This window comes from Maylandia zebra, linkage group LG23 (assembly GCF_041146795.1).
Source record: "Maylandia zebra isolate NMK-2024a linkage group LG23, Mzebra_GT3a, whole genome shotgun sequence".
Taxonomy (NCBI): Eukaryota; Metazoa; Chordata; class Actinopteri; order Cichliformes; family Cichlidae; genus Maylandia; species Maylandia zebra.
Genome location: NC_135188.1, coordinates 9,994,794 through 10,020,764, shown reverse-complemented (window position 1 = coordinate 10,020,764; position 25,971 = coordinate 9,994,794). Strand labels below are relative to the sequence as shown.

General features: G+C 39.5%; 1 protein-coding gene across 2 annotated transcripts; it reads left to right on the top strand.

The window, feature by feature from the left end:
• The first annotated feature begins 934 nt into the window (after positions 1 to 934).
• Positions 935 to 24,717, top strand: LOC101479910 (Scm polycomb group protein like 2). Of its 2 annotated transcripts, none has more exons than XM_004557073.6 (15): positions 935 to 1,067; positions 3,712 to 3,824; positions 4,313 to 4,342; positions 4,826 to 4,896; positions 5,877 to 6,111; positions 7,136 to 7,224; positions 7,315 to 7,558; positions 14,510 to 14,775; positions 16,202 to 16,295; positions 16,381 to 16,584; positions 16,669 to 16,830; positions 18,756 to 18,884; positions 21,303 to 21,521; positions 22,363 to 22,526; positions 23,232 to 24,717. In XM_004557073.6, the coding sequence occupies exons 2-15, from the start codon at positions 3,803 to 3,805 to the stop codon at positions 23,355 to 23,357; spliced, it is 2,055 nt and encodes a 684-aa protein (XP_004557130.3). In that variant the 5' UTR covers positions 935 to 1,067; positions 3,712 to 3,802; the 3' UTR covers positions 23,358 to 24,717. The 2 variants fall into 2 exon arrangements, with proteins under 2 accessions (XP_004557130.3, XP_004557129.3); XM_004557072.6 differs by having other exon boundaries at positions 21,300 to 21,521.
• Positions 24,718 to 25,971: the final 1,254 nt, after the last annotated feature.

The following is a 25,971-nucleotide window of genomic DNA, read 5'->3' as shown; positions in this document are numbered from 1 at the left end:
GTGTGTAATATACATGTAATAACAGAAAATTCAATGAATTTGGGAATGATGAGGAATGATGTTGAAAACACTTCAGGCTGTTTTGTCGCCAGCTTTGTAACCGGATCTCTCATCTAATTAGAAAATTAATATGAAAAGAAATAAAACCCTTTGATGGGGTTAGCTGTTTTTAAGAAAGTCTTGGATGTGGCTTAGATGAAGTCTATCAGAATATACTTCTTTACACTTAAATTAAGGATTTTTTTTTCTTTTTTTAAAGATGAAGAAAAAAAATATCTTGACACTCCTGATCTGAAGTTAATGAGGAAAAAATTTAAAAAAAAATGTGTGGGCGGGGGAAAAACAGTGAAGACGGGACAGTGACCGTAAGTCATACGCTATTTTTCTGTGATGACGCATTACTACCCACTTTAAGTGAGAACAAACCACAACCACTTTACAGTTTCACTAACATAAACAGTTTTTATTTAGGACAGGGCTTTAGTTCTGCTCCAAATGTACTTACTGCTTTTCATGATATTATATTATATTATATTATATTATATTATATTATATTATATTATATTATAATACGAATTTAGCATTTTGCATTAATTATTTTTCTTTTTACTATTTTCTGTTCTGTAGTTTTGGCCTTACGTATTTAAAGACCAGACCACTTATCTTACATTGTTTATTCGAGGCGTTTTCTTACATGTTTACAGTTTTTCAGTTTTGAAGCACAGCTGGGGGACACAGGAGAAAGACCCTGTAAAGAGGAAGGAACGCTGAAGTGGATCACTCATACAAGTTTTTTGAAGCTGAAACTACAGCCAATGCAGTCCGGATTCTTATTGGACAAATTATTTGAGTCTTTTCCTGATTGGCTACTACTGTGAGCAGCAAGCGAATTCATTGGCCATTGAACTACTCCTCCTGCAGTCAGTCCCCGTGTCGTAGCTGTACTCTCCTTTCAGCACAATCTTTGGCATATATTACGTACGTGTAAGGATACACTACATTCGTGAAAAAATGGCAGCTGACGAATAGAAAAAAAGTGGATCTTCAGTCGAAAAAAGAAGGCACTTGTAAGTTAATACTTCAGAATGAATGAGTTGGAGTTTGGGGAAATTATCCGTGGAAGCTTCTCAATCCTGCCTACGTGCGATTCTCTCCGATACTGTGGAAGAAACTGTTCTCAGAGGGTTAACGCTAAGGTTAGCCAACCTAGTTATTAGCCAGCAGCGGTAGCTAACATACAAGCAGTTCCAGTTGTCAACATTGGGCCTAGACTATTACCTGAAACCGTTAATGTTACACAACAGAGAGCAGAGATGCATCATATATCATATATACATCATATATGGAACACTTTAAAACTCGGCGTTATGATAAATTAATTAAATTATACCTTCCTGCCTCGACATGTAGCCTCGCTAGCTGTTACAATCCAAGTTAACATTAAAAGGCTGGTGGGTGAGGCGACATAACCAGCTGATTTGAGAGTAAAAATTAGAAAATGTAGTTCTGGCTGTAGGTAATTATGAGGTTATAAATGTAGGTGTTGTGAATAATAACCTCTTGGGTCGATGTAACGTTAATTTAGCTCATAGGCGGGGCGTTATTAGCGTCATTATAATAGACAATTCAGCGTGGCTAATATTACCTCAATGACTGAGACCGTGTTTCTACTGTAAATTTGAGGGGAGGGCACGCAGCTTTTATTTGCTGACCTAGAACAGCTGTTGTGCTTTCTTTATACCAAACTCACTAACTTACGGGACTCCTGGTGGTGGAGTTAGTTACATTCTACAGATGTTTTGGGAATGAAACTGAGGGAATGTACACAAAGTTGCAGACTGTGTCGTATGGGCTGTCCCACCACAGGCCCGGTTGTAGCTGAACCTCATGAAAAAAAACCCACCTTGTACGAGGCTTCCTGTCTCCGTGGGAGTGACCCATTACTGGAAAACCACAATACTGTACGCGAAAGAGGTTCTGATGGTTTTTTACTTTACGAAAAAAGGTTGATTTCCGTTTTGCTAACCACAGTATCCTTTGCCTATCTTCATACTTTTACTATGTGGGCTATTTTTAGGGACATCTCCACTATTCCTTTAAAACTATAAGCTCATGCCTGACCTCCTCAGAATCAACTGGTTTTTTAGCATATTAAATGCTAAATGTCAGTTGAGCTGATTAGTAACTTAAGGTCTGCTGATTTGAGTCCCTATTCAGATGCTGGCATCTCCTCTCTCTCTGAGATGACTGTAGATGTAAACAATTGTAAATGATCTCACATAAAAAGGAGCATAATGAACTAAACGCTAATATTTAGAAGTTTAATTTGTTCCAACCCATAAGCAGCAGCTGCTGTGATTATTTCAGCAGACTGAGGAACAGCTGGAATTAACATCTGCACATTAGTTCTCTAAAAGAATAACACAGGGATGGTTAATATAGACAGAGACAGACTCTCGAAACCTCAGAACAAAAGCTGTTCAACCTTTTATTGTGTCAGTTCACAAATACTGTTACAGTCAGTGCCCACAGAGTAGCTGCAGTAAAAAAAAGGTCAAGATAATTAAAGTTAATATGCACTGAAAGAAAAGGTCTCACCCTCCAGTCTGTCTCAGCCTTAAAGGTGCACAGGGATATTATTAATAACTGCTCAGTACTAAAATACATATTGTACTTAACAGGTAACATTCCCTTTCAGTTCCCTACAGCCAGTTGGAAATTATGCAAATTAGGGGAAATCTCTGATGCATCAAGCAGAAGTAACAACCATTTATCGATATGCTAATCATGTAAGAGAGTGAGAGGGAACATCACGGCACCAAAAAAGGCTGCTGCAACAAACCTGAGGTGCACAGAAATTTAGATTGGATGGTAGAGATTTAAGAAGGCATTAGGTGAAATACGTGCCATGTGGGCTCTACCTGTTGCATTGCCCTGATTTCATGGCTGAATACCTTCACTCACTCCAACATGGATCTGTCACTTCATGTTGATAATGGTGGCGTTACCGCTTCGAGGATCAGGAGGATTCATGTTTGTTTGATTTTTTTCTTTCATTCTGCTGTAACGGATGTACCAATTAAGATTTTCATTTTCTGATATCACTACCATAGATGTTGATATCTGCTGATACCAAATATCTATCTGTGATCAATAAATAACCTGGTACTCCGACACTGAGGAAGACTGGGACCATTCCCAAACAGTAAAAACCTGACCCCCAAACCTGACCGTTCTTCCATGCTGTGTTAGCTTCTTCTCGATGAAGTTAACACAAAACAAAGATGTCATATTTGCCAGATATTCAGTCCAGATACTAGTTTGGTGCATCGTTTTTTTTCTCTATTCATTTTTTTTAGAGGTCTGCAGGCAGTCGTCTGCATTTCTTAAATACCCATAATACTTCACTCTCTGTAGCCAAATACCTGCGCAAATAGATGTAGAAGGAGTATAATAAGTCAGGCTTTAGTTGTCAATCCCAGTTTCTCATTTGCTAAATTGCACATCTTTTATTCCTCTCTTTGAGTCTTATGCTATGTAACATTTGAAGTGGGAAGCTGGAATTCCTAAATTCACAATTGGAATTTTCAGCTCGAACACTCCCTGGAGTTGGATGTTCTGCTTTGGACAAATTGCCTTGTTGTTATTTCAATATTTTTAAGGCGTTTCTGTCTTGTTTCTGTCCCAAATGATCCATTTTTGTGTTTTCAGGACAAACTTTCAGAGAATACGGAAACAAGTCGGTTGATCATCTGGCACCTTGTTCATCACCATAAAAGTGCCACATTGGTCATCTGTCACCATGGGGAAAACGCCGCTAAAAGGCAAGGACCTTTCATTTGTTTGAGGAAGCTGGTACTTGTGCTTATACAAAATGGAAAAAAATGGGGTTTTTTTCATAATGTAAAAAAAAACTGGTAGTAGTTTCCCTCAGATGTTTGTAAATGTTTGTTACACAGATTGTAGGGTATGTGGCGCCCACCCAAACAAGTTTTGGCTTGAGCCAAAAAGGAAAACCACCCATATTGTGACTAAATTCATATTCTAACCAGTTCTATTAATCGGGGCTTCACTTATCCTAGAAAAATTAACTTTTTTTGTTTATAAAATGGCTATAATTAACAGAGGGTGCCTATACTCTATTACATTCCATAATTATGAATATGTTCTGTGTTCAGACTGTAATTTAAAGCTTGTAATATAAGTTACATTTATAAGGACAATGTATTGTAATGCCTACATTGCCTGAAGTAAGATATAGGGGTTTAAAATGTTTCTAAATTTCTTTTGTTGTTGTCTTTGTAATTTTTAGATCAGAAAGAAGCCAAAAAAGAGAAATCAGGTATGACCCCTTCAAGTTTTTTTTTTTAAATTGTGAAAGGATTCACTTCATTCTCGTGTTTAACTCTCAGACATGATGAAGTTGATGAAACACAAGATGCACTCTAATAGGTATTTATGTAATCAGAGCAGGATTATAGTTGTTTTATGTAACTTCCTCATGAGCTTTTAATGACAAGCCATTGCAACAGAGAGAGGTTTGTTTGTATCACATACTGCTAAACATCCACAAGAGATGTTCTTCATTTCTTGTCATTATTGAGATTGTGTTCTCAGTGTTTTAAGAAATGAGAAGCTCAGTTGTGTGGCTTGTATAGATGGACTAAAATCATGGTATAATGTCACATTTCACACACTGATAAACAGTTTTATTTCAAGCTTTTGCACACGGATATTCATTTCTGTAATATTTAATAATTGATATATTTAATAGATGAAATACACTTTCACTTTCTCACATCGCTTTCTCGTTGTTTCTCTTTAGATGCTTTTAGCTGGGAAGAATATCTCAAGGAAACATCATCGATACCAGCACCAGCAACCTGTTTTCGTCAGGTATGTCCTCCTGAGTTTATAAATGCTACCAAAGCCATGGTCATGTGACTGGTTTGGTTTGTGTGTTAGCAGGATTACTGACAAATGTATTTATTTGAAATAACAAAAACTGTGATCATTCTGGAGTTGTTCTCAAGAAAACATTCCAGAGTAACCTGGACCTGCAGTTTTCAGCCTTGGAGGAAGTGAGCCCCAGCTAGTCTAGTGAAACATTTGCTGAGGTCCATTTGCATGAATATAGACCCAGTGTCTTAGAGGAAAATGTAAATGTAAGGGCTATCGCCTCGCTGAGTGACACTGGAATCGGGAAATAAGATGAAGTTTATAAATGGCTTTGGCCGATGTTAATCAGCTGGGTCACATCAATGGTGCACTGACTAAATGTTTCAACGGTCTGATGAAGGGCTGAAAGACTGTTTTCATGCATGAACTCTGGACCGGTACGCGGCTGTCTGAGTGTGAGTGCAGCAGTCCCAGTTACATGCTGCTTAGACCTGCCAATCAGATCAATTGTTTCAGACAGGACAAACAGAGGGCCTGCACCAAGTGTAAGATAGGCTAGTGTAAGATAAATAAGGATTATTTTGAATTGTAAATCATTCAGAGCTACTTTAGTAGAATCTAAGAATCTAAGCAAATACAGGTCTAGACAAGCCCTCGATTGTGATTGTTTGTGTGGGTTTTGCACCCTTTTTATGTGGTTTTAACAAGGAAGTGTACTGTGAATCACAGCAGAGCTAGTAACAAAGCTGTGGGATCACCACTGAGTGAGGTTTCAGTGCTGATGTATTTGGATTCAGGCAGTTAGGGACAGTGATTCAGTAAATTCTCTTCATTTGGATACTTGTTTTTTATGCTCCCAACACCTCATACTGGGTGTACTGGGACAGCTTTTGTTAGACTGTATAGAGAGTTCAAAAACATGTTTGTTTGCTGTGATTACAGCAACCACACTCGTGACATTTTTCTGTTATCTTCAGGTTAGAGTCCCACCTACCAATGACTTCAAGGTGGGAATGAAGCTTGAAGCTCACGACCCACGCAACTCCACCTCAGTTTGCATTGCCACAGTGATGGGTATTACTGGGGTCCGTCTGCGCCTCCGTCTGGACGGCAGTGATAACAGCAATGACTTCTGGAGACTAGTCGACTCCTCTGATATCCAGCCTATCGGCACCTGTGAGAAGAATGGAGATATGCTGCAGCCGCCGCTGGGTAAGGATTGGAAAGAAGCACATACAAGGTTTTGATTTTATCTTTAGTAACAATACACACAACATGAGCTGCAAATTATTCAATAAGGAAGACTTAACTCCCATGTCATCATTATTTTGACTTTGTTACAACCTGAAGTCAAGACAATGTCAGACATGTGAAGAATTATGTTTGGAATATTTTTAAAATAGAAATACATGGTGACAGGATTGCTTTCATCATATTGTACATCTTTATTTAGCTTATATTGGGCCTCTGTGCAGACCCCCAGTTTATCTTTTGTCTGAAACAAGCTGTTTTAGTGCGTATTCTGTTTAGCTACCCATCACAAACAGAAGATTTTTTAGCAACAGAGCTGTGTGCCTAAATTGACTATTTTAGGAATATCCTGTCTCATTTACATCATCAGTATTAAAGAGTAGAAAAAACTGATGCTGAGCATTTAGAGTCGCCTGAAACCTAATAAACAAACTTCCCACAACGAGGGCCTTACGTCACAGTATTTTTAAAAAAGTCTATTTTAATAAACACTCGATACATAATCTATCTGTAGATCAAAGATACAAGTTAACATGATTCAAATGCGTGATTTAAAATGCAGACAAACTCTTTTGTTGCTGTGTTTAAAAGCCTGTCAGCCCACAAGCTGCTGACTCGACTGATGGCAACAAAGTGGAGAACAAGAGTTGCTTGATTCAATTTCGCTTTTAGACAGTAGAAAATGAGCGAGCTCGGAGAAAAGTGGGTGAAATCTTCGGACTTTCTGGTATGTTCTGGAAATATGTTATTTGTTCCAGCTATCATTGAAGTGCTTCCGTTGACTGTTCGGGGAAAATATTTAGGGGTTGCAGAAAGGTCTAAACATTTGTATGGATGGATGGATTGTGTGGAATTTTGATGTGAACATACCATAATGCTGCCTAACAAGCAGCACTGACTAAATAACAAGGTCTACTAATAACAGTAACTTCTGTCTTCTGCATTAGTTCAACTTGGTTTTAAGCCTAAATTCCTGTCATTTCAGGATTTCGGATGAATGCCTCCTCTTGGCCCATGTTTCTGCTGAGAACCTTAAATGGAGCAGAGATGGCACCAGTAACAGCCTTTAAAAAGGTTTGTATTACCTCTGTAAACCTTTTAAAAAAGTATAAAGTATTTAAAAGCTGCTGCAATGACGAATGAGGACGTTGCCTTTATTTCCAGGAACCACCAAGACCCCCTCAGAATAGCTTTAAGCCAGGCATGAAGCTGGAGGCGGTGGACAAGAAGAACCCGTACCTCATCTGCCCCGCCACAATTGGAGAAGTGAAGGGCGATGAGGTCTTCATCATGTTTGACGGTTGGCGGGGCGCCTTTGACTACTGGTGCAAGTACGACTCCCGAGACATCTTCCCGGTAGGCTGGTGCTCCCTCACTAAGCACAGCCTTCAGCCACCCGGCAACAGTGGTAAGTCTTCGACTGTAGGGGGCAGCAGACATCTGCGCATTCCTCACTGCTGTAAATAATGCGGTTTGAGGCAGATGCTATTGTTTGTAATCAATCTTTCATTCATGCTCATTTAGTTGGAGCACACTCCTCCTCTCCCCCACACACCAGCCCGGAAATTACACCCACAGTTAGATAAATATAAACGCAATTAACATTAATCATGTTGTCTTGTTGCTTAGTCTGACAGAGGAAAATATACACAGGGTAATTTTTAACAGGTGCTGAGCACACAGTAGAAAAGGCTTGAGGTTTGCCTCTGTATGTGTGATTACATTACATATAAATGCACATATTTTAGAAGAATAACAGATTTGGATATGTGCATGAATATAGATTTTAATATGGATTTCAGTGAGTGATATTATGGCTCTTAGAAGTTATATAAAGGTCTTTTACACTTCTTCCACCTCTCTCTGAGAGATGAGAGGAAAGAAAAAATATAAACCACCAAGTGACACCAAGTGACAGGGACCAACCAATCAGAGGACACAGTCACAGGTGTACTGCTTAAAAAGCACAGCTGCAAACATTCCCATTTTATTACTGGAAAATGTAATCTTCCAGTAACCCTCCATTTTACCATTTCTGTCTGGAAAATTGGATAATTTGTATTTCCCTCAAACTGGAATACATCCACCCATAGGTTTCATGTCTTCATGTGAAGTTCCTTAAGTTTACTTTTTCAGTCTATATTAGAGCAGGGCGATATGGCCAAAAATATTTATCACGATATATATTTGAAAATTTGCGATAACGATATAACCGACGATATAATTGATGCGAGACAAAATACAACTCCACAACATTACTAGCGCAAAAAGACAACCTTCCATTTATTTTCACTTAAACAAGAAGCTGGTTTTTATGTACATTAAAGCTTTATAAAAATGTAACAGTGCAAATGCAAATTCCTTGCTGAAAGTTTAACCAAAAGGCATTTCCAGTAGAAATGGGCTGATATATCCTGAGCATAACCATGTATAATATCCACTGAAGTTAAAAAGAGGTGCTTTGCAACATTAAACTGCAGTGTGCAGTACGCATTTTTCGCACCATAAGGTGCACGGGATTATAAGGCACATTAAGCGAAACAAAGCAGTCAGATAAATCAAACTTTATTAAACTCATTCTTCTTGCTTCCTCCACTTCTGTACCATTGATTCATTAATGTTGAATTCTCTGGCAGCTGCTCTATTCCCATGTTGTTGCAGTCTATTAATGACTAACCTCATATTGTGGATGGATTATCTCAGTTGTTCTCCTGACTGAAGTTTGGTCCGTTTACAACATCCTGCCATGCGATTGCATTTGTCTCTAACCATGAAGAACCTTCACGTTAACTTTTATAAGTGGAAAAGTGTTAGTGTTCGTCCTCCAGCTTCACTGTTTATGTTATGCTAACATAGCTGTGTCACTAGCGATCACGTAGCACATCATTATATACCAGCTAGCCCAACTTCAGTAACCCTACAAACGTCACTGCTGTTTAGTTTCCTGTCTTCATTTATGTTGGAAGTGATAGCAGAGCTGTACGTTTGATTTTTTTCAGAAATCTCTCAGTCAGAACATGCTATATCATGCTTAGGTAACTAGCGAAACTAGCGAGCTAACTTCCGCTAGCTTCCTGCTAACGTCTAACTCCGTTAAATGTAATAACTTTAGTTTTCATGGATGCCTGGAAGTTAAACTTCATAGTTACACCTGGTAAAGCAGCAATGCTGATCGTTTTATTAAAGATGAAAGAATTTAGACAGTTTTTAACTCTAAGTGATGCTGCAGTGTTGTTTGACCTGAAGCATACGGAGTTTAGGACCCAGATTACTCCCAGATTTAAGAGCATCTTAGTCCGACAAATATGACAATAACAACGGCCGCTTGCATGTTCTGCAAAAAAATGTGCTTTGTCGTGTATCTGACGGACAAACACCAAACCAGTTCCACATCACGGAAGTTGCACCATTTTTACAAACCAATTCTGGTTCATCTGTTTCACTCAACAATCGGCCATGTGCGTATGAAAACAAAGGCACTGCGCATGCGCGTTTTACTCCCATTCTATCGCGATATTTCATTTTCCTATCGTTGCCTAACATTATACCGGTATTACCGTGAACGGTATAATATGGCCCAGCCCTAGTCTATATATACAATCTTCACAATGCATACTGTATCAAACTGTCTCCATACGTGGCAACCTTACACTCAATTCAAGAGGAATGTCTGCAGCTGATCGCTGCACTGGCAGAAGAGCTGGATATTGAATGAACTTGCTATCTTTCTTAACTGTTGCCTCACCACAGCACAGTAAAAATAAAACTATGAAACATGTACAAATTGTTCAGAATGTGCTGCTTGCCGGATATATGTGAGATGAGCTTCCCAGATCAATGACTCATAAGTGAAGAAGCAGCTACTTTTGGCTGCTTGCTTATTCATAAGGCATTGCTCCACATGTTTGATTTGGTGACCTTCCTAATGCAATCCCAATCCTACTTTCTTCCAGGATTGAACCAGGGATCTTTTGCTTGTTAGGCAAATGCTTAACCCACTACACTCCCAAGCAGATTTTCCATCAAACTAGCTGAGCTAGACAAGCAGTTCTCACTGTGCTGTCCCCATAAACACTATAAAAGATGGATGTGAGCCACTGTGATCTCACCTGTTAATTAGTGCAGTCCCGTCATTAAACATAGAGATGAGCGTTTTCATCATTGCCATCTTGGTTTTTTGAAATGTGACAAGAAAAAAACTACATGCCGATTGGCTAATGATTTGTCAGACAAGATTAACTATTTTGCTTTTCTAACTGTTAAAATAACTGTAATTTTACAAAATGAACCTAATGTTTTATTCAATGTGAAACAAAATAAATGAGCCCATGAACTCATCAGGAAAGTGTTTACAGAGCTCAGGGCTGATGATTTCTCTGTAGACTTCCACAGAACTCACCCACTCAGTCACCGCACCTTGACCCAAAAACTACCTAACTAATGCTCAGATTTGGCGAGTGTGAAGAAAGGGTTTTATTTAACCCAAGAAAATAAAAATATATATCAGAAGTACACAAGAATATGAAATAGGTATAGACCTAAAAATGTACAAAACAAGAACGTAAATAAACAAACTATAAAGTAGCAGAGCAAACCATTCTAAACAAAAAGGGGTTAAACTATAGGAACACTCACTAAATTTCATGCAAAAAAAGTCCATTGGCCCCATGCTGTTGCAGAGGATGGTTTGGTCCTCTTATTAACAGCTCCACCCTCAACAAGGGAGCAGCAGATTGGTAACTGAAAAGAAAAAGTAAAGGGAATTAATGCAACAAATAATCAAACTGTAAGTGTGGCAACTATATGTGGCAGTAATGCTGAAAGGCTCAAACCTCAAAGCGGTATACTTGATTTATATGTTGGTTGAGGAGAGTGGATGAATATTACCATTTTACCGTTGTTATTTCAGTTGTGTGGTTGTGATTATGGCCATCTTAGGCTGGGTTGGTGGTTTTGGTGGTTATTCAGTTGTGTTGTTAAACAAAGGCGGTGGGTATTTCTTCACTAAACTCTCGGAAGGCTTTATAAATGAATCCATATGGCATTAAAGTGGAAAGTCAGAGTTTAGCTAGAGGACAAGCAGATAAAGCACAGAAATGTCCTTCTTTTTTTGTGGGTGGGTGTGTGTGGGTGGTGGGGGTGTATTGTGTGTGTCATAGGCGAATGTTATGAAATCACCCAGAATTAATGGGATGCTGTGAAGTTGTAGCTAACCATAGCACCAACAGCTTTTGTTTGTGGATTTTTTGGGTGGATTTTGATAGGTGTAAGATATGGCAAATGGCCTGCATTTGTATAGTGCTTTACTCAGTCCCTAAGGACTCCAAAGCGCTTTACACTACATTCAGTCATTCACCCATTCACACACACATTCACACATATCTTCACACTTCTTCAACCACCACAGTCCTTAACCGTCCTATCAGCATGCAGTGATAGTTAATGGATAAAACTGGCTTCAGTGTAAGAACAGTTAAAATGCTTTGAAATTGAGACTGTATTTACAAAAACGAAACTGACTTTTTGTCTACAAGCTGTTTTAAATAATTATTTTAATTTTTAAAGAACCATTGAACAATCTGCATGCTCCCATTTATTACGGAGCTTCTGGCCAACGCCTAAAACCTGCACTTTCTCCAATGGCCAGCAGGCTGTAACTCCTCTGGCTGTAGAAAGTGGTCAATCTGTGACTGCAGGGAACTTTCCTGATAACTTTCTGGTGTCAGCTGCTGGTTTTAACTCATATTAAATAAAACATGAAACATGAAGGTCGTTTTGTAAATTGTGGTAAATATTTAAGTTAGAAAGGAGGATTATCTGGGATGATTTGCCCGTCAACAAGTCCTCAGTTTCCCTCATTCCTGACTTCAACATGCAGAGCTGGTGACAGGAAATGCTCCACAGCCATTGTTTTTACAGTTGGATTAATAAGAAGTAGACCGGTAGTCCTGCACTGCCTCTGATTGTGAGTTTGTTGCTTCACACACAACATGCTCAATCTGGATCGATTTCCTTTCTACGGCGCTGCTATATCATCTTAATGTCTACTTTTTGACGTGGTCCTCTTTGTAGACTGCAGCTAAGTTCAGAAATGAGAACTTAGCCGCAGGCTCGGGGCTTCTGACGCTTCTGAGAGCGTCAGAAGCCCCGAGCCAACAGTCGTAGGAGACGAGCGGTGTATTGTGTGTGAAGCTGCAGATCAGTATGGAGGCCTGTTATGTTTGTGTGCGTGTCTGTTAGGGTGGCTGGGATGAAACGGACAGAATTACAAGTGGGAAGGGAGGAAAGCAGCAGCAGGAAAGAGGAGGAGGAATGGGATTTATATTCTTCACTACGTACCTGTTTACATGGAAGAATATATGTTTACATAAAAGCTGCTCAGTGTAGTCTCTACTGCACCAGCACTCCTTATATAGTGGATAAGATTATTAACCACAGAACAGATGAAAGACTTAAAGCCCTCTTTAGTTTTCTGTGTCATACATGAGCCCCGAGACTACTTTAAAAGCTGGAAAAAGTCTTTCCCTACCACTATTTGGTCTGTGTAGAACCTTGAAAAGCATTTTTATCACTTGTTTCTCTGCACATTGCTATTGTTAGGTATTCTTTAGCACACACACACAAACACAAGTATTTACTTGTTGGATACATGGGCTGTTGCTTTGTGTGGATATGTGGTAGTTTTTTGTTTTTTTTTGTTTTGTTTTGTTTTTTCCAGTATGTTGAGAGTTTAGAAGAAGGGAAACAGAAATCACTGCACATATAAACACCCACCAAAACCTGTGAACTGGTCATTCTGGCTTTGTAGCTTATTAGCTGTTGTGTCTGTGCTGTTGGTTAGAGAAACACAAAAACTGCAAAGATTACAGCATTTCATGAAACTTTCACTTGGTGAAATTTTTTGTATGGATCCAAAAACACTTTGTTTAAAACTGGCTTCTGTTCGAATGATACACAATATTATTTTGATTTGGGGCGCTCCCTGTGTCATTTTCAGTAACATTATGCTATCCTATCCTAGGCTGGCACCCAGAATATATATATTTTTAAATTTATTTATTTTTTAAATTAAAAAAAAAAACATTCAGCATGAGTTCCTATTTATTAGGGCTGCCACAAACGATTATTTTGATAGTCGACCAGTCACCGATTATTTTGGCGATTAGTCGACTAATCAGATCATCATCCATTGGACGTAAAACGTACAGCTTATTGCACCAGCAGCATCTGCTCTTATATAACTATCATTAGCTTACAGCTTTAAGTGTTTAAGGTCTGTGCTAACTAAAAATAAAGACAGGATGATAGTTTATTAAATTTTAATGAAATTTGCAGATTGTTTCGGTGAAGTTTAATAAACTCCTTGCTATCTAAACTATAACAGCATCTCACACTTCTGATAATCAGCTGTCTGCTTGACGTTTATTCAGCTGTGTAAAAACTATAACTTTAATCTCAGCCAAACCGATTTACTCAGGAACAAATAAAATACTAAAAAAAAAAAAAAAAAAAGGCAAAACAATAACATTTTTAAGTTATCTAAGTGACTTATATATCACGTTTAACCTGAGGAGCGAAAGACGGCGGTGGGTTTGAAAACTATTTGCCGGGAGTCCGGTGCTCTCACGGCTCTAGTTAGCCTAGCCCCCGGCTAGCTATCGAGCTAGTGGGTAACAGACGTCTCCGAAAACGTCGGAGCGCTTTTGAAAATATGTGGTGTCCTGATAAACTGAGCAGATATTTGAGGTTTACACAGCTACATTCTCGCCTGAAAATATGTTAAACGTGTATTTTGTGACCCAGAAAGAATAATAAGAGTAATATTAAAACTAACTAGCTGCCGCCATTGTTGGAAACTGAGCTGGGCCGCGCTATGAATTCTGGGACACAGCTTCTTCTTCTTCGGGGTTTAACGGCAGCTGGCATCCTTGTACATGCAGTGCTGCCATCTTCTGTTTCAGTCCGTTATTACACTCTTAAATCCTGCTACTTATTTCTGCGTCTTTTGGATCTTACAAAGCTTCAAACGACGCGTCGACTATTAAATCAGTCGTCGACGATTTTGATAGTCGACGTAATCGTGACTAGTCGACTAATCGTGGCAGCCCTACTATTTATTTGACTGGGAGCCAGTTCAGGGTCCAGAGGGTACTGGAGGCAGCAGTAAGGTATTTTTGTAGTGTTTGAGCGCTGACCCGAGGGACCTGAGGGACACCCTTTGACAACCCTGTCCATATGCATGACCTGCATGTCATCTGTTTTGCTTTCGTTTTGTTTTTTTAATATCCTATTTTTACATTTTTATGCACGTTTTATTCCAAGGACATATTTTCATTGACTCCATTTGTTTTTCTTGCAGTTACTCTGCCGAAGCACCTGCAGATTCTTCCCTCGTCGCCCTCTAAACCGAGTCGGCGATCCATGCAGTCCCCCTACAGACTCCCCAATCCTCTGCCCCCTTTGCCGGTCAGGAAGGGGGTCAGAGGCCGTCGGCCCAAAAGCGAGACCATCGCTCTCCTCAAAGCGGTGGCCGAGGCAGCCGCGGCCCAAAATGGGTCTGTACCTGAAAACACACAGCTGGTACCCCGAGTTCACAAGAAGAGAGGACCCAAACCGGGAAGCAAGGTGAGGCCCAGCTTTGACTGTTTAATCTGTTATCAGCCACACATTTTTATTAAATTTTCCCTTTTACAGCACACCCAAATACAAAAGCCTATAAGAGAACAATTAGTGGGCAAAAACTCATGTATGACAATTCAATTTGAAAGGTATCATCTTCTAGTTTAGGAAAACATGCTTGATTAGCACAAAATTAATACACAAGCTACGTCAGTTCAACTATCACTAAATCCTTTTTGTTTTTGGTCTTTGTCATTATCATTATATCTGAATCATACTAACTAAAACATGCTTCATGCCAGAACTATGGACAATGATCCGAAATGTTCAAATTGTTGCTTTTTTCACTTTTCTGACCCTGAAGATTCTAAAACCGTTTATCACAGTCCAAAACATCTTCTGATTGAGGGACTTACCAGCGTTATATGCTCGACTGAAATCCAGTCAATGTATCCATGTTGGAATGAGAAAGCGATTGTCCACAATCATCAATGAACGCCAATAATGGCTTCATTTTCACAGGCACAAAATAGATGCAACAACTGGGAAAACTGCCGTACAACCGCAGCAGTCCTGAAATGAAAACGACACTGAAAATGTGGCAAAAATTCCTTTTTTTTTTCTAGGCAACAAGCTCAAGAAAACAGTACTACCCAACAACAGTATCGGGGAGTTTTGTTTCCTATTTTCCAAACAATGTGGTTAAACAGCAAGCAGTTGATGTTGTAGGGCATTATTTACATCTTTGAATAATTTCATGAAAAACCCCAATGTTCTTTTAAACTGCGTGTCCTGACAAAGTTACACATCAAAATTGCTTCAGTTTTTCCAGGTCTGTGTGCTGAGCTGGTAACTGTGGTGATTATGATTTCTGTAAAATGGACCAAATGCAACTGCAGTTGTGATTGGCTCCTTGGACTATGATTGTTTGCAGATTACATTTTGATTTGTAATGAGAGCCTGGAAAGGTGGAAGTATGCTTCCATAAAAAGAAAACAAAGCTCTTCAGAATCTGCCTGTAATGTGTCCACACTGTGAAACCTTTAAACACTGAGCATTGCTTTAACCGAGCTTAAAGCTTACAGCAGCATGTCATCACTTTAATGTTTTATTGTGTAATGCATCAGGTGCACCCCCTTTTCACTCACAGTGGTGCACTTTTCTACCCAGTTTATTTCAGTGAGAGCAGGATTTTCAAACGTGGCTCTGAAAGATGTAAACACTGCAAAGGAGGGCATGTATCTAAGACATTTAACCATTTTTGTCAGACTTACAGCCATAATGCAGACACTACCCTCATAACTTTTTTTTTTTTAATTCTTTAATCAAGGTTATAATTACTGCCCTAGCACACATATACACCCAGAACTAAGAATTAGCTTTACTTTAACATTCCTTATTGTTAAATTGTTTATAAACACCTGTTTTTCAGAGAAAGCCCAAAATGATCCAAGGCTCCACACAGCTGCCGAGCATCCAGGTGCCACAGGAAAGTCCTGCCAACCTAAACTCAGTGGTTTCGACAGGTAAACGCTAACGGCTCTACTGGTGCACAGAATGAAAGCTCTCATTTGAATGTCTGATTAGTTCAGTGTGTCTGCGTTGTTTCAGTGTGTGTGTACGTTAATAAGCACGGAAACTGCGGACCCCACCTGGACAGGAAGCAGATGCAGCATCTACCTGACCACTTTGGACCAGGTCCAGTGAACTCTGTGCTCCAGCAGGTCGTCCAGTCATGTATAGACTGTGCATACCAGCCTAAAGTCCTGCTCAGCGCTCTGCAGAATGACTCGGGCGGAGGGGAGGTCGTCAAAGGTATAAAGTTGTTCTGTTATTGTCACCTTAGGCAGCCGTGCATGATGATTGATAGAATACTAAAACATGTTCTCATCACCACAGTGAGAACAGATGGTGGAGTCCGTGTGGTCAGGCTACCGTCAGCTTCCAGTGCTTCCTTTGTACTGCGCTTCCTGGAGACCATGTGTCGTCATCTGCAGTGCGACAACCTGTTCAGCAGCCAGCCGTTCAGCCACTACTCGGCTTACGAGAGGAAGAAATCAGGTAAAGCCTGCAACTTTTTACTTTTAATAGCACTGTTTACAAATTGCTTTTACAGAATACTTTGACAAACCAGCAAAACAAGGATGGTAAATTCAAATAAAAAGAGACACAAGGGCAAACAAATCCAGTTTAAAATGAAAAATTTAGAACAGAGGAAAAATATAAAGACAAAACTCCATCAGCTATAACAGAAAATATACCCAAGGAAATTTTCAGAAGTAAAACTTTCAAGGACATTACAAAATGATATGAAGTGATGGAGGATGATAAGAAGAAGATGTTACATAAAAGGAAGTTTAGTAAAAGAAGGGATGTCAGTGGGCCACATCCCCCTCAGGCAGGTTGTTCAACAATCAAGGGCTTCTAATGCAAAAGGTTGATCATCTTCGTATTTAATCCTGGACTTTGGAAGCAGCAGGAAGACCTAACCTGATGATCTAATGCTACGAACGGGCAACAATATGGGGTCAACGTTTCTGCTGTCTAGAGAAAGGTAGAGAAGCCAGGATCAGGGTGATGGAATACTAAGAAGAAGAAGGTGTACTTTATTGGTCCCCGTGGGGAAAATCCCTCTCTGCATTTAACCCATTCACTTAGTGAAGCAGTGGGCAGCCATTGGGCGCCCGGGGAGCAGTGTGTGGGGACGGTACCTTGCTCAGGGGTACCTCAGGGTAGCTGTTCAGGGGAATCGAACCCCCGACCTTCCGATCATGGGGCCGCCACTCTACCTACTGAGCTATCCCTGCCCTGCCTTACTACTAAAACCAGTAAGAAACCAGACTGCTGCATTTTAAACCAGCAGTAACGCAAGAGTAACGTCTCATTTGCACCACAAAGAAAAATGTTGCAATAATCTGGAAGAAGAAACTCCACACATCCATTAAAAAAAGCGAGAGTTCTGTGTGATTATCTTTAAACTTTCTCAGATATAAAATGAAATGTGGAATTTTGAATTCGCCATTGTTGAAAAAAGTGGAACGTGACGGACAAACTCTTAGCACATCTAAATGAAGGTGGTGTAAGTTTCTGTTCCTGTCACAGAAAGGTGAGAGCATCTCAAAGAATCCTACAGCCACAGATGTAGTGCTCTGGGATTTATTTCACCTGTGTAAAGAACATGAAATATAGATTCTGTCCTGTGTGGTCCTGTAGTTTTTGCACATACAGTAGTTGAGGTCTAAGATTAAGTGGTATGCTGTGAGGAATGTCCATGTATACAGTCGTATATCACAACTTTGGACTCATTTCCACTGCTAAAAAATCCTCCTTAACCCTGTTTAGTTTGTGCAGCTGCTGGATGGTGGGAATAATGAGAGCATGACACATCAAAGCTGCTGACTGACTGCAGTGAGATTAAAAAATTGGGGGAAAATCCTGATTGCTTTCTTGTGTGGCTCAAACCACAACTATCTACCAGTGCAGAGGACCTACCACCTAACGATTGACTAACAGTCAGTAGTAACCGGTTGTGTGGTTTCAGCTGGAGTGGGGATGCCAACAGCCGTTAGTTCGAGTGCGTCATCTGTTGGGAGGAGCTGGCTAACACTAACATGGTTCCAAGAAAGCTAAAGAGGCTCTTGGAACCCAAAGATCCCTCCTGAGAGAAATTTGGCCCTCTTCAAAAGATGGATCTCAAACAGATGGACTAAGAGTGTTTGTTAGGATTGTGTGAAAGAATCTGATCAGGCAATGAAGCATGTAGGCTAGTGGAGTGACGACACTCTTGGAATAAAAATGGCAGGTGTCTTGTTAGATCCAGATTGTGCAACTAGGCTGTAGATAAAATCTGACAGCGCAATCAAACTGAGAACTAAAGACATCTCAGAAGCCACACAGTCATCTTTTTACTGATATTTGAGCTTGTGTGGTGGTGTAATTTATACACAAACCACTGGTGTGAGTTAAAGTGAGTTTCTGTGTTTCAGTGAAAGAAGAGGTGATGGACGCGCCATCACTGGCAAGAGGGAGTAAACGAAGTCTCTCTGGAGTCTCTCCACCGTATGCAGCGCCGCTGTCTCCTAAACATTTACGTGCTGAAGCTCATCCTTCAGAAGGTACAGCTTTCCTTACGGATCTTATCCCGAAGAGCGGGATTATGTAATCTGTTATGTTTGTCTGTTTGTTAGCAGTCTACTGTTCAGTTTTCATGATATCGGATTTGTGTGATGGTGGGCAACGCCTCAAGCTGATTTCATTTTCAAGTTCACACCTAAATCAGTTTTTTCATTAAAATGCCCTTTGACACCAGAGTGACGTCATAACCAGCTGACATCAGGATGTAATGTAGTTATTTTTGAAAATGGCAGCCAATTAAAATTATTCAGAAACCTTAATTTGTGGAAAAACGCAACCTTGTATAAAATATTTTTTTATTTTTTTGTAATCGGTAAGCACACATTTTTGACTCTGTATGCTTATTCTTGGTCTCTGCTAGGCTAGCTTTGCGTGATTCTGGTCCTGTCAAACAGAGCTGGTTGAGCTCACTTAGCTGTCCCAGTGTTCCCAGACTGGGAAGTCTTCAGTGCACAAACAATTAGAAATCATCCCAGTAAAGTGACGTTACTGAATCACTGTCCTCACTGCCTGAATCTGAATACATCAGCACTGTAGCTTCACTCTATTGTGACCCATAGCTCTGCTGTTGTTAGCTCTGTTACTGCTGCACAGTACACTTCCTCATTAAAAGCAGATAAAGAGTGCAAAGCCCAGGAAAACAGTCATAATCTCAGTGTTTAATTAGAGCCTGCTAAGATATTAATGTGGTTAGGAGTGCCTGTTTGGGCTTGTTTCAGCTTACGGGAGGGGGCTATTATCCTCATTTCCACTTCTTTATTTTTATTCTTGAACCCAGCTAGAATACTTTGCTGTCAGTGGGCCCATTTCACAAACACTTGTTAATTGATCGTTACTCAGTCACCGTTAAAGAGAAAAATATGATAAAGAGAAAATTCAAATGGTTTTGGAAAGAAGAGAAGACGAGCTTTACAGAAATAGAGTGTATTGTGGTAGTGCATAGCACTCGCAAGCTACTACTGTCTGAACGCAATCAGAAAAATCAGCTCCACCTCGATCTTACCCAGTGTTGCCAACTCCTCAGTAAGGAAAATCGCTATTGGCTGTCCTAAAAGTCGCTAGAAATCGCTAAATGATGTCATCGCCTAATTTGCATAATTGGTCATGCTAATGTAATTGTAACCTATGTTGTAGGAGAGAGAAATAACGTCATGGAAAAGACATAAAGTGAGTAAAAAAAAAAAAAAAAAACGTCCTAAATGCATTTCGAAAGATTTTAGAACTATAAATAAAATTTCTTTTACCAATTATTGCTTCTTTTTTTTTTTTTTGTAATGTCACAATTCCAATCCTCCTCCTTTATCCGGGCTTGGACCAAGAAAAAAGTGACCCGAAATAGGCACTCTAGTGGAGTTACTGTGTGTGTTTGTGTGTTTATAAGTAGTTTTAAACCTTGTGATCCACAAAACATCATAACAGTAAAAGAAGAACTGACTCCGTTACAGTCAGTGCGAGAGCTGCGGCTTCGCTCATGCGCGATTCATTTGCCGCTTGGACGCATAGGTGTGAACATCTCCTGCCCTGATAGCAGCTGGGGGAGGACTATCCTCCGCCCGTAAGCGCTTTGGCACGGGCGAGGTTCCCACCGCAGCACCGCTGCTTGTTGAGAGTAAGAGCGATACGCACTTTCACGTCAAAAAGCCGTCATAAATAAGTCTCCAATAACACCAGAGAAAGTCGCCAGATTTGTCGCTAGTCTCTTTTTAGAAAAGAAGTCACTAAGGGGGTCTGAAAACTCGCTAAATATAGCGACAAAGTCACTAAGTTGGCAACACTGATCTTACCATCTGTGCTTCACATTACTTTAACTCGGCCATTTTGGGCTAGAAAGAAAATTCCATTAATTCCTGAAAAATTAGTTTTACAACCAAAATGACAAAATGGGTACAGGCAGCCGGTGATATGTGGGTGATAAAGGATTGAGGCAAACTTTCCTCTGATTGGCTGCCCCTCAACGGTCAAGGCTAACCCCCCTGATTAGGTTTTTGCTACGATTTGTGCGTTGAACTTTGAAGATTGTTTATTTGTCACGTGCATAGTTATACAAGTACAACACGCAATGAAATGTGACCTGCGGAGCGGTCAGGAAGGCGTCTGGACGTGTCTGCGGCATCTTAAAACGTGTAGAGAGACAAAATTAAGCAAGCAGTGCGCGCAATGACTGTGCAGCCAGATCTGTGCGCCTAAGATGACCATATAAAAGAGATCCACTGTATGACCTCATACTGAGCCAAAAGTAGAAAAAACTGTGGACATTTAGACGTCTCTGAACCCTGAGCTTTTGACTCACAGGGATTACTTTTACAGACGCTGATCTGCAAATTCACAATTCTGTGTGTGTGTTCTTTCTGTCTAAAATGACATTTTAAAGTTGTGCATGTTGTTTCTCTTTCCAGCAGAGACTCTGCCCCATGAAGAGAACGGCTTAATAAAGGAGCAGCGCTACATGGACTCCGCCTCCAACTCCATGACCCCGCGACCCCAGACTATGCGGAGTTTCTCGGAGTACCACTCCCAGGCCAGCAGCCTCTACCATCACAGCAGCAGCACACCGATGCGCCGCCTTTCATCTAACCCTGCAGAAATGAGCTCCACACAACCCCTCAGAAGAGTCGAAGGTAGAGAGAGAGCTTGTGTGTGTCAGATACACCTGTGTTTTCAAAAGACTTTTAAATAACACAATATAAAAGGTGCTCTGCTGCAAATCTACATAAATCATAAATGAATCATGTACTTATAAAGTTGTAATCAGCTGTTCTCCAATGGTTCAGACATGAACTTCACCATAGTGGCGAGCAGTGCGTGATGGGTAGTCCCCACTGATGAAGTTAAAGTCAGATCCTAAGTGATCCATGTGTTAATGAAGTTACTATACCAAATGAGTAAATAGGGGAAACTATCACAGACAAAACAGGCATGAAAATAAAACATGCTTATTTTTGTTTCTCTCACTTTGACCTCCAAATAGTTTGTTTTGGGGGTTTTTTTGTTGTTGTTGTTGCTGTTTTGTTTTTTTTCACATTAGCAGACTGTGAGCTGTTGTACGAGGTTGAAGCTCCAGCTGTGCATGACCCCAGCATGTTTTGGCCAACATAATAAACACAACAACTTGTTACCAACGGTTCATCAACTAGGAGGCTCAGAGGATTTGATTCTTATTATGGTCATTTGTGCATCACTAGCAATACCACATAAAAGGTTTTTCTTTTGATGAATGGAGCCTGATCAGCGGTTTGTGGATAGCTTATTTAATATTTGTGAGTTACAAATAAACAACAGTAGCTACAGATTAAAACTGCCGCTGTCTTGGATCGTTGTGTCAGTGGGGCAGCTCCAGCTTTCTGAGATGGAAATCAGACATGAGAGTTCCAGATGAACGTAACCTGCCAGTCACTCTGTAATTTGCTACTGGAGTTTGAACATGAGAAGAAATTAATTCCATTTCAATGTTTTGTGCAGCTGCCAGCTCCACCACAGGTCCCGAGGCTCTGGCGTCTGAGAGGGAGAGTCTGCAGTTCCCCAGCAAAAACCCCTCCTCCTGGTCCATCGAAGAGGTGATGCAGTTCGTCAGGGACGCCGACCCCACAGCTTTGGCACCTCATGCTGAGCTCTTCAGAAAACATGTAAGTTAATGAAAAATTTATCCGATTTTCATTGTTTGTATTCATTTTTACTCTGGAGCTCGTTTGTGGAGAACCATCTTGAAAGGAAGTCTGTAATTTCATTGCTTTTTCTCCTTCTTCTCCAGTTTCATTCAATCGCACATCTTCAACTACCCACAGATGGCGGCAATAAGCCTGTTTTCTATCGTCTGTGATCTAAATCTGAAAGGAAACTTTGCAAACACTCTATTTAAGGCAGCTCAGGCTAAGATGATAAAGATGGCCTTAATTTAACAAGATCTAGAATAAGCCTCGAGGTTTCCATCGTTTTACCTGTGAAAAGATGGTCATGGTTATGTTCAGTTATGAACCTCATTTTACTCCAGCTGTTACAACAATCTGATAAAGTGAAAGGTTTGGGCACACTCTCCTATTCATTTATTAAAACCTTTGACAGATATTGTGTCTGATTGTGAAGGCAGTGTCACCTGGGTCTTTATCTAACACACTGTGCACCCAGCAGACTTTCTGGGTTGGAGGCAGAGCAGCGAGATGCACTTTCAGCATAAAAACCCCACAACTGGGGCCTAACTCACTGCTGAAGACCCCCAAAATATTTGTTTTCAATTGGAATTATATATATTTTTTTAAATTACTGCATGGTTATTCAAGCTAATGACAGTGTTTCTGTTTTTCTAATACAAGTCCCGGTGTCTGTTTCCACAGGAGATTGATGGCAAAGCTCTGATGCTCCTGCGGAGCGACATGATCATGAAGTATATGGGTCTGAAACTGGGGCCCGCACTGAAGCTCTGCCATCACATAGAGAGGCTGAAACAAGGCAAACTGTAACTACGAGATCCCGGCAGAACCCACGAGCAATAAGCCCCGAGAGAGCCGGCGTTTGCATACTGACTCATGGGGCACACAGGGGTTACATGTTACTCCAGACTCCACCTGGAGGGAGCGGATGGATGTTACAACGTCATCCCGACTTTGCGAGTGGAGAAAGTGTGCCGTGCATTGCTGACACATTACCTCATCCCCTCATCAGTGAACAAAAAGCTGTTCGGCTCTCATAGACATGCTGACTCTGAAATCCCAAAGGAAAATAATCCCCGTAGTGTTTACATTGCACATGTGCGCACATTTTCTTTCTTTTTTTTTTTTTTTAAATGGAGGAGAAATCTTTTGATCCTGGTTTTGGATCCCCCAAAGATGGTGAATGTTTCTTCTTATATCAATTGTTATTGTTAAATCGATAAGGAAGGGTTGGTATACCGAGAAAAAGATCCATCAGATATTCCTCCACAGGGTTTGAATGCTATTTTTATTTTATTTTTTATCATGTATAGCGGTTTATCTGCCTGCCTGAAGAATATGAACCCATTCCACTTCTTTCACACGAGCTTTCTTTGCCTTGAACTTTGTCGGCGTCAAGGCGATTATGTTATATTCTGATGTTTCCCACGAGTGTCTGGCAGAATCAGCTCCTGCTGCAAGGCATTCTCGGTGGTCTCCAAACCGTCTGCATCCCAAGCACACGCCAGTTGAGGGTTTATCAATTTCAACGGATGGGAATGTTTAGGAAGTGCAAATCGGACATTTCTAAGGGCTTTCTTTGTTAAGTTTGACTTAATATTTTTATCAGTCGTGTCATTTAAGCTCATCGGTCCGACCTCAGTGTTGTCACTTTCGACCATTACAATCACTGTTAGCAATGAAAACAGATGTGTACAGTTTTATGGGTTTAACCATGAATATCAGCGACAGAATGTACATTTTGTAGAAACGTAATATTTTAAGGAAATAAGTTAGAAATGTGAAGATAAAGGGGGATGGGGGTTCTTCTTTTTAATAGTTAACGCAGTGCTTTTAGTTCAAATACTCCCAGTACTAAACTCTGCCTTGCTTTACCTACAATATTTCTCAGGTTTATGTGATCTTTGTTAGTACAAGATTTTGTAGCATACTGTTTATAATATACTTCCTGTTACCCTCTTCCCTTACTTAAAGACTTGTGCCATATAAATAGTCAACACATGATCCAAGTGCTGTTGATTTCTTTCCCTTCTTGCATCTTCTTTAAACTACTTGAAAAAAGTGTTGCAAAACATCACTTGTCCATTACAAGTCATCACACCAGATAAACAATGTGTTTATGATGTTGTGTATTTTCTCTTCTTTTCTATAAACCTGTCAAAAACAAAAAGATGTGTTGTTACTGACTTTTTCATCTGATTAACCAGGATCACATATAAAAGCTCGCTGTCAGTTTTGCTGATTTAGGAAAATGTTTTAAAAATTCAGGAAAGTGAGAATTTCTGTGTATTTAAAACAAAAATGTTATAGTTCGGTAATTTTATTGATAAACTCCTCAAACTTTGATTTGATAAGTATCTGAGGCTGAGACCACAGGACTGTAAAACATGATTATTGGGCTTCATTTCTGTACTGAACAGTCATTTTAAGATTAGCTAGTAAATAACAATTAATGTTGTTCATGAGACTAAAGTCATCTTACTTTGGTAATGTAAATATAATATGGCCAATATTAAAGTTATTATTTCAATCATTAATTATTACAGCAGCGAATAAACTGTTTCAAATACTGAGCTTCAGTAAAGATTCAAGCTGCATTTATTTATATTTCCTGTCACCTTAAATCTTCACTCAAAGACAGGTTTCTTTGACACTGTATATATAAATGTATTATATATAAGACATATTGTTCTTTTAATATGTTGCCATTACTAAATTTCTCTCAGTGCTTACTTTAAATATCCATGAAATCATCACATTCTCTGTAAGATTAAACAAGTAAAAAATATAACCTAAAGGCATTGCTAACAACTTCAATTCTTAACACTAAAAGTTGAAAGAGAAAACAAAATACTTTGAAGCACAACCAAATCTTAACACACATATATTTAAACTTTGTTCATAATTTTGAAATCTAAATGTTTTGCTAGCAGCTTTATTAGTTAAATGTATAAATCAACAGTTGGAAGTAATTAAAATACTATTTTTAATTATTTAATTCTTTAAACTGACACTGATCAAGGTTTGAAGTATCTAGTTCAAATTATGAATAAATACTTCAAACATATAAGCTAAAACTACTGCTAGTTGTAAAAACTATTAGCTAACAGTATGAAAGTCTGAAAAAATAAAGAAATGTAAAAAAAAAAAAATACTATTAGCTAAGAGCAATAATTAACAGTTAAATAAATTACATTCTTCAAGCAAACTTCACTACTGGCTAAAAATAAATAAATAAATTAAAAAAAATTATTGCACTAAATATAAAAAATATAGCCATAAAAGTAAAAGTTGTGACAGTTTATTAGCCGCTAACTTTAACTGGTGAACATAAATTTTAAAGTTCAAATGAAAACATTTGAATATGAGAGATTACGGTGAAGGGGCTCTCAGATCCATCTGACAGGACTTTGGCAGTAGATCA